Source organism: Geotrypetes seraphini, chromosome 6, assembly GCF_902459505.1.
Source record: "Geotrypetes seraphini chromosome 6, aGeoSer1.1, whole genome shotgun sequence".
Taxonomy (NCBI): Eukaryota; Metazoa; Chordata; class Amphibia; order Gymnophiona; family Dermophiidae; genus Geotrypetes; species Geotrypetes seraphini.
In genome coordinates, this window is record NC_047089.1 from 260139883 (window position 1) to 260157375 (window position 17493).

Sequence of the window (17493 nt, forward strand, 5' to 3'; positions counted from 1 at the left end):
ACTCCAGCTTTCCTGGTATAGCAGGAATGGAATAAGGTGTCTCAAGATTTCTCTTGAAGGTTTGAGAAAGAAGTCTATTGATGGGTAATTTGAGAGACTCCGCAGAAGGACAAGACATACCCTTTTGAGAGTATTTGGAATCATTTGACGTAGGAAAGAAGAAAAAGATATCTGCTCCAAGGAAGGTTGACCTCGAGGAGAAGTTGACCTCAAGGTGCCTCGCAAGGCAGAGAACGAAAGTGAAACTTCTCTGGAATATTGATACCTGAAGCCTGAATATGCAGGTATAGACCACTCACTGAGAGAGTGGATAGAATCCCTCGCAGGAGAAGAAGCAGCTGTATCTGGAGGTGGTGTCCTTGACTTTGGGTTTGGAGGCCTTGAAAAGTCTCAAGGCCTGGAGAGATGAGTCTTGTCTCGAGAAGAGAATCTATGCCTCGATGAATGCCTCAACTGATGTGGGAAAACTGTACCTTGAACCAGATAGGTCTCACTGAGAAGAAAGTTGAGGAGTCTTTGCCCTATGCCTCGGGAAGGCCATACGAGGAGAGAGGGCTGGAGGCTGGAGATCGAGACATCAAAAGAGATTGAACGCCTGGTGTTGAGGTATCTCGAGGCACTGACAAGGATTCAACTCCTTGAGTAGCGTGCTTATGCTCCAGATGAGACACTCGCAAAGACTCAACTCCTTGCATAGAGTGTGTAGAATCCTCTCGAGGTACTCCCAAGGACTCAACTCCTTGTATAGAGTGAGAAAGATCAGCTCGAGGCACAGCCAAGGACTCAACTCCTTGTGATATTGCTAAGTGCTCAGGCTGGACTGCAGGAAGCAGAGTCGAGGTAGGAGCATATTACCAAACTGACGATCCAAGATGGTCTGGATCATAGCCTCCAAATGTGACACCGAGACTTGAGGATCTGGTACATTTGGTGTGGCTATAGTCTCCGAGGAAGAGGAGAAAGAATGATTCTTCGATTTGGAGACATGCTTCTTGAGTAGCTTGATAATTACTGCTGGTATCTGACCTGAGGGAGGTAGCGAAGCAAGCATCTCATCAGAAGACTTAGCAGATTTACTCAAGGACGAGGACCCGCCGAACGAGGATGGCTTGATTAAACTTGACCGGATTCGAGGTCGAGGCTGGAGCAAATGGATCCATACCTCCAAAGAGTTTTTCCACCTGAACTTGATGTTGTTTGCAGGCACGAGGTTGAAGGGTAGCGCAGCGGGCACATGACTCTGGATGATGGTCAGGTCCCAGACACTGAATACACCACTGATATGGGTCAGTGAGGGAGATCGCGCGCTGGCAACAGCTATACTTCTTGAAGCCTGTGACTGGCTGGGACATAAACGCGAAAATAGCCACAGCTAAGTCGAAACCTGCCGGCTGAGGCCGCGAGGCAGGCCCCGCCATAACCAAAAGAAAATCTTTTTTAAAAAATAAAACGTGCAAGAAATACACAGCAACCCTGAAAACAAATAAACACGAGCCACGGTGAGAGAAGGCATGAAGTTAGAACTGAGTCTAGCACAGAGCATCAAAATAGGACTTCTCGGCTCCGCGGAAAACTGAAAACTGAAGAGAGGCGTGCCCTGCACTGGGCAGGAAGGCACTCACGCATGTGCAGTGCGGCATCCAGGTTCCTTGGATGACGTCACCCACATGTGAGAATATGCTGCCTGCTTGTCCTGGGATAATACTAGAAAGCACTCTCAAGATCAGGGGGAAGAACTGAAAACAATTTCCCCTTTTTGCCCAAAATACTGTAAGTCACTACTAAGTGCCTACAATCTAAAGGCTGTGGAGGCATTCATTAATGGGAAATTTTCAAAATTATGCAGGCAGTTGAAAAGTTGGTGCAGCTGATATTCAGCCGGCAGTGGTCAGCATTTTTTTTTTTAATGTTGAGCATAGCCAGCCCCAACAACCCCACTGGACTACCAGAGAGCAAAGGAAGGCCTAGGGGGGGCCTACCTAGACCAGAAGGGGGGAAGGGTGTGAATATGGGGAGATGTTCCAAGAGAGGAGGAGGAAGGAGGGAGTTGAGACTTGAGAGCTGGGGGAGAAGGAGGGTTTTTTTTCATGCAGGAGAGGGCTCAGAGGGCAAACAAATTAAAAATGAGTTATGTAGGTCCTGGCTTGTATTCAGTGCTGAGGCTGGCAAAACTAAGCAAATGAATTTAGGACAGCTTTGAGCTTTACCTGCTTAGCTATGCAGATCCTGGCACTGAATACTGCCAGCACCCGCATAATCGACAACTCTTCACCAGTGCCACCTCTGCCTTGCCCACTTTTAATATGGGAGGTCAGAGATGATATTCAGTGGCTCTGCCTGGCATAGTTGCTGCTGGGTGGCTCAAAGTGATTTAAGCAGGATGGAGCCTCATCTGCCCACTTAAATCATTCTGAATAATCTACTTTTAACCATTGGTTTGTACCATTACCCAGAGAGATTTGCACCTTCTTTTTCAGTCCGTATCTTGTTCCTTCTCTAACCCTGTATTGCCAGCTATGCCTCCTATAGAATGAAATACGCATTTAGCCACATGGAGGGTGGGCAAGTTTTAAAAAGCCTTTTCACCCAAGTAAACTGAAATTTACTCAGGGAAATGATTTTTCTTTTTTTTTTTTTAATTGCTCTGTACATTTTTTCTTAATTATATTTAATAACCAGACTGTTTTTCAAAAGGTTTAGTCTCAAGAAAATATAACCTAACAATTTTCATTGTCTAATTTGATTTTTTATAAATAGTATTCCACAAATGAACTTCTCTTTCTTATCTCTAAATTGTTATGTGGCAAATAACAGTGAAATAAATTCACTGTAAGGGTCCATGCGTTTCAAGCACTTTAAACTCAAAAAATTGTTGTCCTAGGTTTGCAGAGAAAAACAAGTGATTAACTTAATCCTCATTGCAAGGTTTTCAGTGTTTTTCCAGGAAACTTACAAGAAATCATGAGGTAGTCCTCCTCATCGTCCAGGCTCTCCACTGGGATTCCACTGGCATCAATCACAGCTTCTGAAGAACCATCCGCTACCGGAATCTCTTCTGAAGATTCATCTGATGCTAAGGCATCTGCAACAATGGCTGCTTCTATCATACCAGCTTCACTTTGAACCATATGCTTTACGTGTCGCACATCAGACACTCCTATTTGCTCACTTGTTAATACTTGCTCTGGTAGTGGCACTGTCTCTGAAACTAAAAGGTCTTCCTCAACAGTGCAATGTACCAATGTTACATCAGTGTCTAGTACTTGCTGTTCAGGAATAATGGCTGTTTCAGATCCATGATCCTCTTGCATGATATTTGAGCACTGAGCATCATCTATTATAACATCTTCAATCACATCTTGTATTACTATCGATTCCGAGTCTTCAGGTACATAGTTATGTAGAGTATTGTAAGAATCCACCACATCGGAAACAAACACTGTTTCTTGCACAACAATTTCATCTCCATGAATAGGTTCCCCATTAGCACCTGGAAAATAAGAAAAAAAAATTAAAAACTGGTCAATCTAAACAGGACTTAGGAGAATATTTATAAAGGTGCGTTACCATTAAGATCTGCTATTTTACTATTAAGCTGTACAGTCTTAGCACAGGTCCCATTTTCTGCAATTAAATCTAGTTACTAAGAAGTGAGTTTAAAGTAAAGTTAGCTGTAGCAGTGTCCCACTGTGCATGCCCAAGTGCCTTACTACCAAGCATAAGCACGCCACACTATTGAATGATAAGATAGCAGAAAGAATTCAAATCCTAGGGGAGGAGGCAGGGATGAAAGGATACATGTCCTGCTATCCTCGGAGAATACCTGCTACAGGTGTGTAACTTTGCTTTCTCCGAGGAAAAACAGCACATTCATTCTTACAAACAGAGAATCCTTAGCTAGAAGGCTCACTGAAAACAATAATGCAGAGACAAAAGGGACTTACAATGGCAAGGTCAGCCAGAACCAATGAACACAAATTGCTGTGCACATTTAGCCTGGAACAGAAGAAAAATGGGCCTAGAAGGCTGGAGTTGAAATCCAGACACCAAACAAATTCTGCAGGAAGGTCTGACCAAACAGGAAGTCATGTCAAGCATGTAGCTCCAGGCAGTAATGAGGTGTGAATGTGTGGACTTAAGACCAAATCTTCTGAACAGAGCCTGAACTCAAGTGTGCTACCAACACGGCCATGGATCTGACATGACGCTGCAGAGTCAGTCTTTGTACTTTGACTTTTACCCATTCTACGTACACCCTTTATCATGCCCCCCAACCGCCTCTTTTCCAGACTGAAGAGCACTAACCTCTTTAGCCTTTCCTCATATGAAAGCAGTTCCACCCAACTTCACCATTTTGCTTACCCTTCTTTGAATCTTTTCTAATTCTACCATATCTTTTTTGGAGTTATAGCAATCAGAATTGCATGCAACACTCAAGGTGAGGTTGCACCATAGAGCAATAGAGGCATTATAACTTTATTCATCTTATTTTCCATTCCTTTCCTTATAATTCATAGGATACTGACTACAATGACACCTAGATCTTTTTCTTGGGTGCTGACATCTAAGGTGGACCCTAGCATCCGGTAACTATGATTTGGATTATTCTTCCCAATGTGCATCATTCTGAATTTGTCCACATTAGATTTCATCTGCTAACTTCTAAATTTGTCCACGTTAGATTTCATCTGCAATCTTCCATTTTCCTAGAGTCTTGCACTTGGACTGTGAAAAATTGCAGGGCTTTAACAACTATGAATAGTTTTGTGTCCTCTGCAAATTTACCATCAAGCAAACATTTGGTCCTGACAATCACAATTCCAAATAAACTATAGTGCTGCTAAACATTCTTTTCTTCACACTGGGGATTCTCATAACGCCACCCTGATGCATGTGAACAGTGTGGCAGCACTCTTCACTGATTCCCCATCTTACGTGTGTACTATTTAAATCTCAATTTCTCAACAATTTTATATATCCTCTATAATAAAACCCTTACCCACGCATGCACAGTTGACATGGTGTGATCCCTGCCGCCATGATTTCTGCTTCCAAGCCGTGTTCCATTTGTGGCGCGCGGCGCATGTGGCAGCTTGCGGCAGTGAGAGCAACAGCAGGAAGGTGTCCTTCAAGGTGCTGCGAAGCATCCGGCTGCTATTACTGTACAGGGAAGTGGATGGGGAGAGGGAAAAGGGGCTGCTTTGGGGGGAGGGGTGTGCTGGGGGGCAGGCAGCAATATTGGTTTGCTCGGGGGCCCAGAGAGAGATAGGCAGAGGGCCAGGGAGAGAGACAGACAAAAAGAAAGACAGACAGACAGACAAGGGGCCAGGGAGAGACAAAATACATTTAAAAACATGGTAAAAGGGGAAGAAGTGACGTCATTGAGCCGAATGGCTGCTTAAGCCCGCGGCTCCTCGCTTGCTGGAGGGAATCTTTTACCATCCATTTTAAAAGGTGTTACTATTTTCATTTTTTGAGCTATACCTGAAAGCCTGGAGTCTGCAGAGTTCATATGAGCAAAAAGAAGCTTTTCGATTTAAAAGACTTTGCCTATGTGGGCAGTAGTCAGACACGCCATGAGGCTGGCAATATGGCGCTGGTCCTGATTGGGAACGAAGAAGATATTTCAGCGGATCCTGACCTACAAGCTGTGTCGGCAGCCCTGTGGAAATTATCCGGGGCTGGTTTCAAGATTTAAAAGACGACATTGTAGCCTCGAGAAAGAATTTTGCTTTGTTGGCACTGGACCAAAGACCCTGAGTGCAAAGACCGTCCAGATGAGCCCCCTGAGCGTAGGCTGACGAGTCCGTAGTCAGGACCTTCTGCGGAGGAGCATGAAACAGAAAACCTCTGGAAAGATTGGAAGAGAGCATCCACCAACAGAGAGACTGCTTCAACAAAGGAGTCACGACAATGAGTCGAGAGATAGGGTCCCGATCCTGGTTCCATTGGGACGCTAGAGTCCATTGTGGAATACAGAGGTGAAGTCTGCAAAAGCAGTCACGTGAACTGTGGAGGCCATGTGACCTAGGACCATCATGAGCCGAGCTGGGGCCAAAGACAGATGGGCAACCCTCCGGCATAAGCAAACAAGGGTCTCCTGTCGAGGCCGAGGCAAGAAGGAGCGGAGACGAGCTGTGTCCAGGACCGCTCCGATAAATTCCAGAGACTGGGACGGACAGACCTGAGACTTGGGGAAGTTCACCTCGAAGCCGAGGCTCTGAAGGAGCAAGATGGTTTGATTCGTCGCTCGCAGAACTTAGTGGCGAGAGGACACTTTGATCAACCAGAAGTCAAGGTAGGGAAACACCTGCAGGCCACGGAGACACAGGGCCGCAGCCACCACCACTAGACATTTCGTGAAGACCCTCAGAGAGGCCGCCAGGCCAAAGGAAAGAACACGATACTGGAGATGGAGATCCCCACGCGGAATCTCAGATACCGGCGAGAGGCCAGGTGTATCGGAATGTGCGTGTACGCCTCCTTGAGGTCCAGTGAGCACAGCCATCCCCCTCGTCCAAGAGGGGCTACAAAGTAGGAAGGGTGAGCATTCTAAACTGTTCCCTGACCAGAAACTTGTTCAGTGCACGGAGGTCCAGGATTGGACACAGATCCCCCGTCTTCTTGGGCACCAGAAAGTACCGGGAATAAAATCCGGTGTTCCATTGGTCCGGGGGAACCTCCTCAACCACTTGAAGGCGAAGAAGGGCCTGAGCTTTCTGCAAATGGAGAGGCAGCTGAGATCGAGCAGAAGGAAACTCTCTTGGAGGCAGGTCTGGGGGTATGTGTCTGAAGTGAAGGGAGTACCCCTCCCGGATGATGGAAAGCACCCAACTGTCGGTAGTAAGTCCTTCCCACTGAGCACAGAAATGATGGAGATGACCCCCGATGGGGAGGGGGGAAGGCTCCACGAGGAAGGGAGATTGAAGGCTCGGACCAGAACTGTCAAAAAGATGGCCCAGTCTTCACCGGAGCTGTCGACTGGGCCTTAGGTTGACGTTGCTGCTGTTGTTGAGGCCGCTTCGGGGGAGGCCGGGAGTAGATTTCTATGGATACCTCCGGAGAGCAATTTTGTATTGCCGAGACGGAGGGGTCTTCGGCTTAAGTCTCACCAGAGAGGCGAAGGACCGTTCGTGTTCCGAGAGGCACTTAGTGGCCGCCTCTATAGAATCATTAAATAGCTCATGACCCATGCAAGGGAGACTGGCCAGACGATCCTGGAGATTCGGATCCATATCCACAATCCTGAGCCAAGCGAGGCGACGCATGGCGATTGCAAAGGCCGTGACCCTCGAGGACAACTCAAAGGTGTCATAGGCCGCCTGAAACATATAGAGGCGGAGCTGGGAGAACGTTGAAGACATAGTTGAAGACATGGTTCGCCATCATTGAATTTTGATAAAGACGGCGACCAAACTTGTCCATCGTACGGCCCTCCCGACCTGGAGGGATGGCTGCGTATACCTTCAGTGGGTTGGATTTCTTCAAGGAAGATTCAACCACCAAGAATTGGTGAGAAAGCTGAGAACTTTCAAACCCCTTGACTGGGATCATCCGGTAACGGGACTCCAATTTGGAGGGAATAGCCGGGACCGCATAAGGGGTCTCCAGGTTCCAGAAAAATGTTTGCCGGAGAACCTGGTGCAACAGCAAGCGCAGCGCCTCACAGGACGGATGAGCAATGCCCATTTCCGCCAGGAATTCCTGGGTATAACGGGACTCAGACTGGAGGTCCAGGTTCAAGGCCCTGCCCATGTCAGAAATGAAACGAGTGAAGGAGGAGTTTCGAGAAGAAGACTTATCCTACAGAGGAGACCCCGAGCGAGATCTGGGGGCAGAAGAGAAAGAGGGAGAAATTCCCTCGAATAGCAAGCCGGAGCCTCGGAGTCCCGCGAATGGGAGATCAAGGAGGCTCGACTAAATTGCTTCGGGGGCATCGAGGAACAACCCTGCATAGGTGGGTTGGCAAGGACCCCGGAGTCTGAGGGACCATCTTGTGGAGCCTCGGAGAAGACGGGGCAAAGGAAAACTCCTCCACCGGTTTGGAAGAAGACCCCTGAGAGGTGGTCATCAGCCCCAAGGGGGAATGCACAGTAGAGTCCAACTCAAGGACAAGGGTGTGCCTGGAAGGTTTCGCGGTCGGAGACTTGCCCCGCAGGGGCGGAGAAGACCGCAGTTTTTTTAGAAGGGGCAAACCTCGGCAAAGTAGCAGGCTCCTGTCATAGGTCCCCGGAAAGTCACAGGCCCCGATTCCGGAGACGAAGAATCGCTCGAGGGAACCCAGCGAGTCTTGCGGGCATAGCCCCGAGACACAAGAGAAGGACGCTTAGACTGGTCAGACCGGGGCTGGATCGAGACTGAGGTCAGAGATGTCGAGGTCATGACCAGTTGGCTCACCACCGAGGAAAGCTGTGATGTAAGGATAGCCTTAAGCATATCCTCAAACATAGGCACCAAGACCAAAGGATGTTGGATCACAGGTGCAGCAGTGCGCTCCTTTGGGGGCGACCTCGAGGAAGAGTATTCCCTATGTGAGGAGGCACGCTTAGAATGAGGTCTCGAAGATGCTGACGAGGCGGCACTTGCATGAGACTCAGAGGTAGGCTTCTTTGCCCGCACACCTGAGGAGGAAAGAGAAGACTTACCCAAGGCCGGAGTAGCAGGAGGAGCCAAGGCTGGAGCCTTGGAGGACTTCGACACCGGTGCCGAGGCCGAGCACGAGGCCTGTCCCTCGGGATCCATCAGGCCAAAAGGTTGAAGAATCTTGGCCACCCTCCGATGAAGGGCCCGTGGTTGCAGAATCGCACAATGCGGACACGACTCAGCGCGGTGCTCCACACCCAGGCACTCCACACACCAATAATGAGGATCGGTGATGGAGATAACCCGGTTGTACTTAGTGCAGTTCTTGAACCCAGTGCAAGGCCAGGACATAAGAAAAAAGATGGCTGCAGCCCCGCGAGGCCAGGCAGCCAGAGCAAGACCGGAGACCCGGTCAAACAAACACAAAAGAAGAAATAACAAAGACGCAAGCACAGCGACTTAAACGAAAATAACAAAGAAAGCCGCGGTGCAAGAAGGACAACGAGATCGCGTGCAGCAAGGAAGCAGTGCTTCTGGCTCCGTGGAAAACACAGAACTGAGGCCACGCTGAGGAGACGCATGCCCTAGGTCGGGCGGGAGGGGCAAGCGCGGGCCAATCGCAAGCTTGAAGGTCCTGCGTGCTTATACGTGGTAAGTGTATTGTCGGGGCAGCGGCTGACTGAGGAGAGGAGAGGTGAGGCCGTGCGCATGCTCGTAAAGGATGGCGGCCAGCTTGGATCGGGAGCCAGGAGGCGCTGATGGACGGCAGAGGCATCGGCCGAAGCGGGAGGGAAGCCGCACGGGGACCCTGAGGGAAGGAAGCCACCACTTTGGAAGTGCTGCACCACTTGCAGGCAGGTACTCACCCCTGGGCCACCATTGCAAACAGAGCTTGTTTATCGGGGCAGTGCTTGGTTTGCGAGACAAAGGTTTGCCGAGTGTTTTGCTCGTCTTGCAAAACACTCACAAACCGGTGCACTCATAAACCGAGGCGCCACTGTATATATACTGAGATTTTTAAGTCTGTTTCCATACTCAGCAACAACCAGCGGCAGCAGGAGACTGTTAACATCCATAAAGGGAGCACGACTCAAACAAATGGTATTGGAACCCACTAGGGCCCAGGCGATCCTGGACCTGGTACTCACCAACGGGGATAGCGTCTCGAAGGTCTCGGTAGGAGATATGCTAGCCTCCAGCGACCACAACATGGTGTGGTTCTACCTCAGGAAAGGTTTCCCTAGATCAAATACGAAAACAAAAGTACTCAACTTCCGAGGCACTGACTTTGAACGCATGGGAGATTTCGTCCACCGGACACTGCAGAACCAAGCTACGACCGATGATGTGGAAGCTATGTGGTCATCCCTGAAATCTACCATACATGAAGTGACAAGCCTCTACATTAAATCAGTATACAAACGGCGGAGAAACAACAAACCCCAATGGTACTCCGCAGAAATCTCGCACCTCGTCAAGGAGAAGAAAAAAGCATTATTTCCTACAAACGAACGGAGACTAGGGAAGCTAAACTAGAACATAGGGCAAGGTCTGCAGTGGTCAAAACGGCAATCAGGGAGGCCAAACTTCGAGTGGAAGAAACATGAAGAAAGGGGACAAATCCTTCTTCAGGTATATTAGTGATAGGAAAAAGAACACAGACAGGATAGTACGCCTTAGAAAACCAGATGGGAACTGCGCAGAATCAGATTCCGATAAAGCAGAACTACTGAATGAATACTTCTGCTCGGTCTTCACCTGCGAGGCACCGGAGCACGGTCCGCAGTTGCAGGCAAGGCCCAGCGTGGAAGACCCGTTTCAGAATTTTGAGTTCACACCTGGCGACGTCTACTACGAACTGGCAAGACTCAAGGTGAACCAAGCCATGGAACCGGACAATCTACACCCCAGGGTGCTCAGTGAGCTGCGTGATGTCCTGGCAGAACTGCTATCAGGACTCTTCAATCTCTCCCTAAGTTCGGGGAGAGTCCCCATAGACTGGAAAACAGCTAACGTCGTTCCACTGCACAAAAAGGGGTTGCAGGGCAAAGGCTGCAAACTACAGACCGGTGAGTCTCACATCAATAGTATGCAAACTCATGGAAACACTAATCAAACGTAAATTAGACGCAATCTTGGATGAGGAGAATCTACGGGATCCCAGTCAACACGGATTCACCAAAGGTAGGTCCTGCCAATCCAATCTCATCAGCTTCTTTGACTGGGTAACAAAACAGTTAGACTTGGGAGAATCTGTGGACGTCGTAAACCTAGACTTCAGCAAAGCTTTCGATAGTGTCCCGCATCACAGGCTGAGCAAGATGAAATCAATGGGGCTGGGAGAAACACTAACTACATGGGTCAATGACTGGCTGAGTGACAGACTTCAGAGGGTGGTAGTTAACGGTACCCTCTCTAAAACATCGGAGGTGACCAGTGGAGTACCGCAGGGCTCAGTCTTGGGCCCGCTCCTTTTTAACATATTCATAGGTGACCTAACTCAGGGGCTTCAAGGTAAGGTAACATTATTTGCTGACGACGCCAAACTATGCAATATAGTGAGAGATGGCAATTCACCAATAATATGACACAGGACCTACATTTGTTGGAGCTTTGGTCCTCGACCTGGCAGCTGGGCTTCAACGCTAAGAAATGCAAGATCATGCACCTCAGCAGCAGAAATCCATGCAGAACTTACACCTTGAATGGTGGCACCTTAGCTAGAACTTCAACAGAATGAGACTTGGGAATGATCATCAGCGCAGACATGAAAACTGCTGATCATGTGGAGAAGGCTTCATCTAAGGCAAGACAGTTGTTAGGTTGCATCTGCAGGAGTTTCGTCAGCCGGAAGCCTGAAGTCATAATGCCATTATACAGAACCATGGTGAGGCCTCATTTGGAATACTGTGTGCAATTCTGGAGGCCACACTACCGAAAAGATGTGCTGAGAGTAGAATCGGTGCAACGGATGGCCACCAGGATGGTCTCGGGGCTCAAGGATCTATCGTACGAGGAAAGGCTGAAAAATTTGTGGCTGTACTCACTCGAGGAACGTAGGGAGAGAGGAGACATGATCGAGACGTTTAAGTATATTACCGGCCGTATCGAGATGGAAGAAGAGATTCTCTTTCTCAAAGGACCCTCAGCCACAAGAGGGCATCCGCTCAAACTCAGGGGCGGGAAATTTCATGGCGACACCAGGAAATATTTCTTCACTGAAAGAGTGGTTGATCCTTGGAACGAGCTCCCAGTGCAGGTGATTGAGGCAAACAGCGTGCAAGAATTTAAGAACAAATGGGATGCCCATGTGGGATCCCTTAGAGGGTTAAGCAAAGGGAACCTGGTCACCAGGAGTGGGATCCCTAGGATAGTAGACTTGGGGGTGGGTCAGTAGAGTGGGCAGACCTGATGGGCTATGGCCCTTATCTGCCGTCATCTTCTATGTTTCTTATGATGAAGACCATGCACCATTTTAGTAGCTTTCTTCTGTACCGACTCCATCCTATTTCTTTTTGAAAGTGTGGGTTCCAGAATTGTACACAATATTCTAAATGAGGTCTCTCCAGAGTCTCATATAGGGGCATCAACACCTCCTTTTGTCTTACTGGCCATACCTCTGCCTAGCATCCTTCTTGCTTTCACCATCACCTTTTCAACCTGTTTGGCCACCTTAAGATCATCACATACTATCATTTCTAAGTCCCACTTCTCTTTCACCCCCATAAACTGTATTGTTCCCTCAGGTTTTTGCAGCCCATATAGATGACCTTATATTTCTTAGCATTAAATCTTAGCTGCCAAATTTCAAACCATTTTTCAAGCTTCGCTAGGTCCTTTCTCATGTTATTCACACTATCACAGCTGTCTACTCTATTGCAGATTTTGGTATCATTCGCAAAGAGTAAAATCTTACCTCACAGCCGTTCAGCAATATCGCTTACAAAATATTAAAAACAATAGGCCCAATAACCGAATCTTGAGATACACCACTGGTAACATCCCTTCCCTCAGAGAGATCTCCATTTACCACTATCCACTGTTGCCTTCCACATTATTAGCTATTCTTTTGCTGATGTTGGAGGGTTAGAAACCTAGTTTTACTTCACCATAATTCCAATTTCACAACCCTGACTCAACAAAAACATTTTTTTAAAGGAAAACAGTAAAATCTATTTTAAAAAACATACAACAAAGAAAGCAGTGTTAGTAAGACAAATATGAATATCAATTTTATTCCGCAAATTACAAAATGGTTCAATGCGGATTACAAAAAAATAAGCTAGAATATTTCTATGATATAAACAATTGAATTACATAGACAAAAAGAGATTCTTCAATAAAACTGTTGAAACAGCTTTTTTTTAGTAACCATGCAGCAGAGAAGACTTCTGTGTGTGAGAAAGGCTAAGTTTACTCAGAACATCCTTAAGTCATAAAATGCCATCATCCAGTTGCTGCCTGATGGAGAAAACATGCTTTACAGGCACAAAAATTACTTCCATTGTTGGCAGAAAGTCAGGGAAATTTTCAAAGAAATATTTCCAACGGGTAAATAAGACATTATTTTGTATTTTCTTACCCATGGTATCAAAAAATGTGTTTGGCTCATGTCTCTGCAGTTCAAGGTTAACCACATCTTCTTCCATCACCTTTAATTTGCATCAGTCACTAATACCTGCTAACTGTAAAACAAAAATAAATGAATACTTATTCACAGACAAAATTACATTTTTCTATATTGGCCCTGATTCTGTAAATGGCACCTAGATCGTCAGCGCCTAGCCAATTTCCACGCAAAACTTAATCTTTTCTAATTGGATTAATTGGTGTAATAATTAGGGCTGGTAAAACATTGACCTAATATACTGGCATCTAACATTATGACACCTACCAATGCCTAAGTCAAGTTAGGTGCCGTGAGGTGCGATTCTATACACAGCACCTTAATTTGATTGACATGCGGTAGTAGCTATTTTCATCAGTGCCATTTAATAATAATAATAATAAAAAATGTATTTTTCTATACCGCCACAATCTTGCGACTTCTAGGCGGTTTACATTCAAGAGAGCTGGACATTCAGTGAGTTACAATATGCAGATAGTTAGAGGAAATACAGAGTACATCAACTTTAAGAATGCGAAAGTATAACGTGTACAGTACGCTAAGACATTTTTGAGAGAACCTGTTAGGAAAAGGTTGCAAATTACAAAAATACATCGAAAAATTACAATATACAGTTTAGAAATTTTCAGAGGAGCATATTAGAAGATATGTCCCGAATTGCAAAATATGGTTTGATTAGGATTTCAGAGAGGGGGGGGTAAATTGGGAACGAGAAAAGAGAAAATGCCAGTTAATTGAATACCAGTTAACTGGGATTCTACTGTACTTTCTACTGACCAATATAAACTACTTAAAAAGTCCTGTTGGATCAGGATCAGGATCAGGACAGCAGGAATGTGGGAGACAGAAGGTCTGCACAGAATTCTGTACGGATGGGGAATTATGCACAAATTCTGCACTACGTAATTGTGTAGAATTCCACCAGGAGTAATATACATGACTATAAGCTAAGATTTGTTTTGTCCCCACCACCACAACAAAAAGTAGCCCAAAACTTTGGATCTCTGTATGGTTTATATTCAAGTTAACATTTCCCCTCCTCTATTTTAGAAGGGAAAATCTACACTTTCCTTTAATGATCATCTCAACTCTCTGGTAAAAAAAAATGTTTTTTTAGTCTTCACATGTTGAGGAAAGTGAGATCCTGCTTCTGCCATCAACATTTTGCTGTCCTTGTACAATCAATCATTCTTTCCAGACTGGACTTTTGTAATTCCATCTAAGTCTAACCAAGAAAAATCTTCAGACTTCAGCGGATCCAGAACACTGCGGCTAGGTTGATCTTCGCAAAATGTAGATTCGATCATGTTTCCCCGCTTCTGTCAAAACTTCACTGGCTTCCAGTGATTTCTAGGATTCACTTTAAATGTACCTGCCTAATTTTCAAGATCCTACATGGCATTCTTCCTCCACTAATCCCACTATCCTGGAATTCTTCGAGACCTGACACTACCAGATCCGTCCACATACTCAAACTATCTTTCCCCTCGTTAAAAGGAGGAAGAAAGGAACATAAATCAGGGACTGGTAGCCCAGATAGGGGATGGCAAGAGGAGAAAAACACATGTAAAACCAGCCGAGAAAAGAAAAGACCGGGACTTAAATTGCTTGTACGCAAATGCAAGGAGCCTAAAGTCCAAAATGGGAGAATTAGAAGTCATAGCCAAAAAAGGAGACCTAGACATCATTGGAATCACGGAAACTTGGTGGAACGAGGATAACCAATGGGACGTAGCACTGCCAGGGTATAAACTCTATAGAAGAGACAGGGCCCATAAGAAGGGGGGAGGAATAGCACTATACATAAAAAACACCATTCCCTCGTCCGGAGTGGATATAGAACCAAAGGCGGAAGGATTGGAGTCATTATGGGTTAAATTACCAGGAAAAAATGGCTTTGACATAAGATTGGGTCTATTCTATCGTCCACCTGGACAAACGGAAGCAAACGACAAAGATCTGGCAGCAGAATTAAGGCGGGAAGGCAACAACAGGAACGTGATAGTAATGGGAGACTTTAACTACTCCGGGATAAACTGGAATATTGGAAACTGGAACTGTGCGAGGGAAACAGAATTCTTAGAGTCTGTGAGGGACTGCTTTATGGATCAGCTTGTCAAGGAACCAACAAGAGGTAATGCCACTCTTGACCTAATCCTCAACGGAATAGGGGGACCTGCAAAAGAAGTGGAAGTAGTAGGACCACTAGGAAACAGCGATCACAACATGATTCAGTACAAATTAGGAGTAGGTACAGCAAAAGGAAAGAGAACCACAGTGACAACGTTCAACTTTAAGAAAGGGAACTATGATGTTATGAGAGCAATGGTAAGGAAAAAACTCAGAAATAGCTCAAGGAGAGGAGAAACTGTAGAGCAAGCCTGGTCTCTATTCAAGGACACAGTGCAAGAAGCACAACATATGTACATCCCCAGATTTAGAAAAGGGTGCAAAAAAAACCGAACAAAAGATCCCGCATGGATAAACAATGAGGTGAAGAAAGCGATAGGAGACAAGAAAAATTCATTCCGGAAATGGAAAAAGGACCAAACTGGGGAAAACTGGAAGGAACACAGAAAACGCCAAAGAGAATGTCATCAAGTGATTAGGAGAGCGAAAAGAGAATACGAAGAGAGGCTGGCCAGTGAGGCAAAAAACTTCAAATCGTTCTTCAGATATATTAAAGGGAAGCAACCGGCGAGGGAGGAAGTAGGACCGTTGGATGATGGAGACAAAAAGGGAGTGATAAATGAACAAGAAGAGGTAGCCGACAGGTTAAACAAATTCTTCTCGTCAGTCTTCACAAGCGAGGACATATCCACTGTACCAGAACCCGACGTGTTCTTCCATGGTGATCAAGAAGAAAAACTGTCAACAATAGAGGTGAGCCATGAGGATGTCCTCCAACAGATAGATAGATTGAAAAGCGACAAATCACCAGGCCCGGATGGAATCCACCCTAGGGTACTAAAGGAATTAAGAAATGAGATAGCGGGAATACTCCAACGAGTTTGCAACCTATCCTTGAAAACTGGGGAGATCCCGGAGGACTGGAAGATAGCAAATGTTACACCTATCTTCAAAAAGGGGTCAAGAGGAGACCCTGGAAACTACAGGCCGGTAAGTTTGACATCGGTTCCGGGCAAGATGGTAGAAGCACTGATAAAGGACAGCATCTGTGAGCACATCGAAAAACATGGGCTGATGAAAGCGAGCCAACATGGCTTCTGCAAAGGAAGATCGTGCCAAACAAATTTACTGCACTTCTTCGAGGGGGTGAACAGCCAGTTAGACAAAGGGGAACCGATAGACATCATTTACCTTGACTTCCAAAAGGCCGTTGACAAGGTACCCCATGAGCGGCTACTTAGGAAGCTGTGGAACCACGGGGTGGAAGGGGACGTACACAGATGGGTCAAACACTGGTTGGCAGGCAGAAGACAGAGGGTTGGAGTGAAGGGTCACTACTCGGGCTGGAGGAAGGTCACGAGCGGAGTTTCACAAGGGTCTGTACTGGGACCGCTGCTGTTTAATGTATTTATTAATGACCTGGAAACGGGGACGAAATGTGAAGTTATAAAATTTGCAGATGACACTAAACTCTGTAGAAGGGTTAGAACTACGGAAGAGTGTGAGGACCTACAAAGGGACCTAAACAAACTAGAGGAGTGGGCGAATAAATGGCAGATGAACTTCAATGTAGGGAAATGTAAGGTCATGCATATAGGGAGAAAGAATCCGATGTTCAGCTACCAAATGGGGGGATTAATATTAGAGGGAAGTAACCTTGAAAGAGATTTGGGTGTACTGGTGGATACAACAATGAAGTCAACGGCACAATGTGCAGCAGCCGCGAAGAAGGCAAACAGAATGTTGGGTATTATTAAGAAGGGTATTACGACCAGAACAAAAGAAGTCATCCTGCCGTTGTATCAGGCGATGGTGCGCCCGCACCTGGAGTACTGTGTTCAGTATTGGTCACCATACCTTAAGAAGGATATGGCAACACTTGAGAGGGTCCAGAGGAGAGCGACACGAATGATTAAGGGCATGGAAAACCTCTCATATACTGAAAGATTGGAGAGACTGGGGCTCTTCACCCTGGAAAAGCGGAGACTCAGAGGAGATATGATAGAGACCTACAAGATCATAAAGGGCATAAAGAAAGTAGAGAGGGACAGATTCTTCAAACTTTCAAAACATATAAGAACAAGAGGGTATTCAGAAAAATTGGAAGGGGACAGATTCAAAACAAATGCTAGGAAATTTTTCTTTACCCAGCG

The 17493-nt window shown here is 46.2% G+C and overlaps 1 protein-coding gene across 6 annotated transcripts in view; it reads right to left on the reverse strand.

Annotated features, from left to right (window-relative positions):
* ZFX (zinc finger protein X-linked) overlaps positions 1-17493 on the reverse strand; it is a 193349-nt gene that overhangs the window by 161123 nt on the left and 14733 nt on the right. For all 6 annotated transcript variants that reach the window (XM_033948097.1, XM_033948099.1, XM_033948096.1 and 3 more), the window contains exons 2-3: positions 13166-13268; positions 2954-3490 (exon numbers count right to left, since the gene is read on the reverse strand). In XM_033948097.1, coding sequence (XP_033803988.1) covers positions 2954-3490; positions 13166-13232 — 604 coding nt within the window. In that variant the 5' untranslated portion in view covers positions 13233-13268. The remainder of the gene's footprint in view (positions 1-2953; positions 3491-13165; positions 13269-17493) is intronic.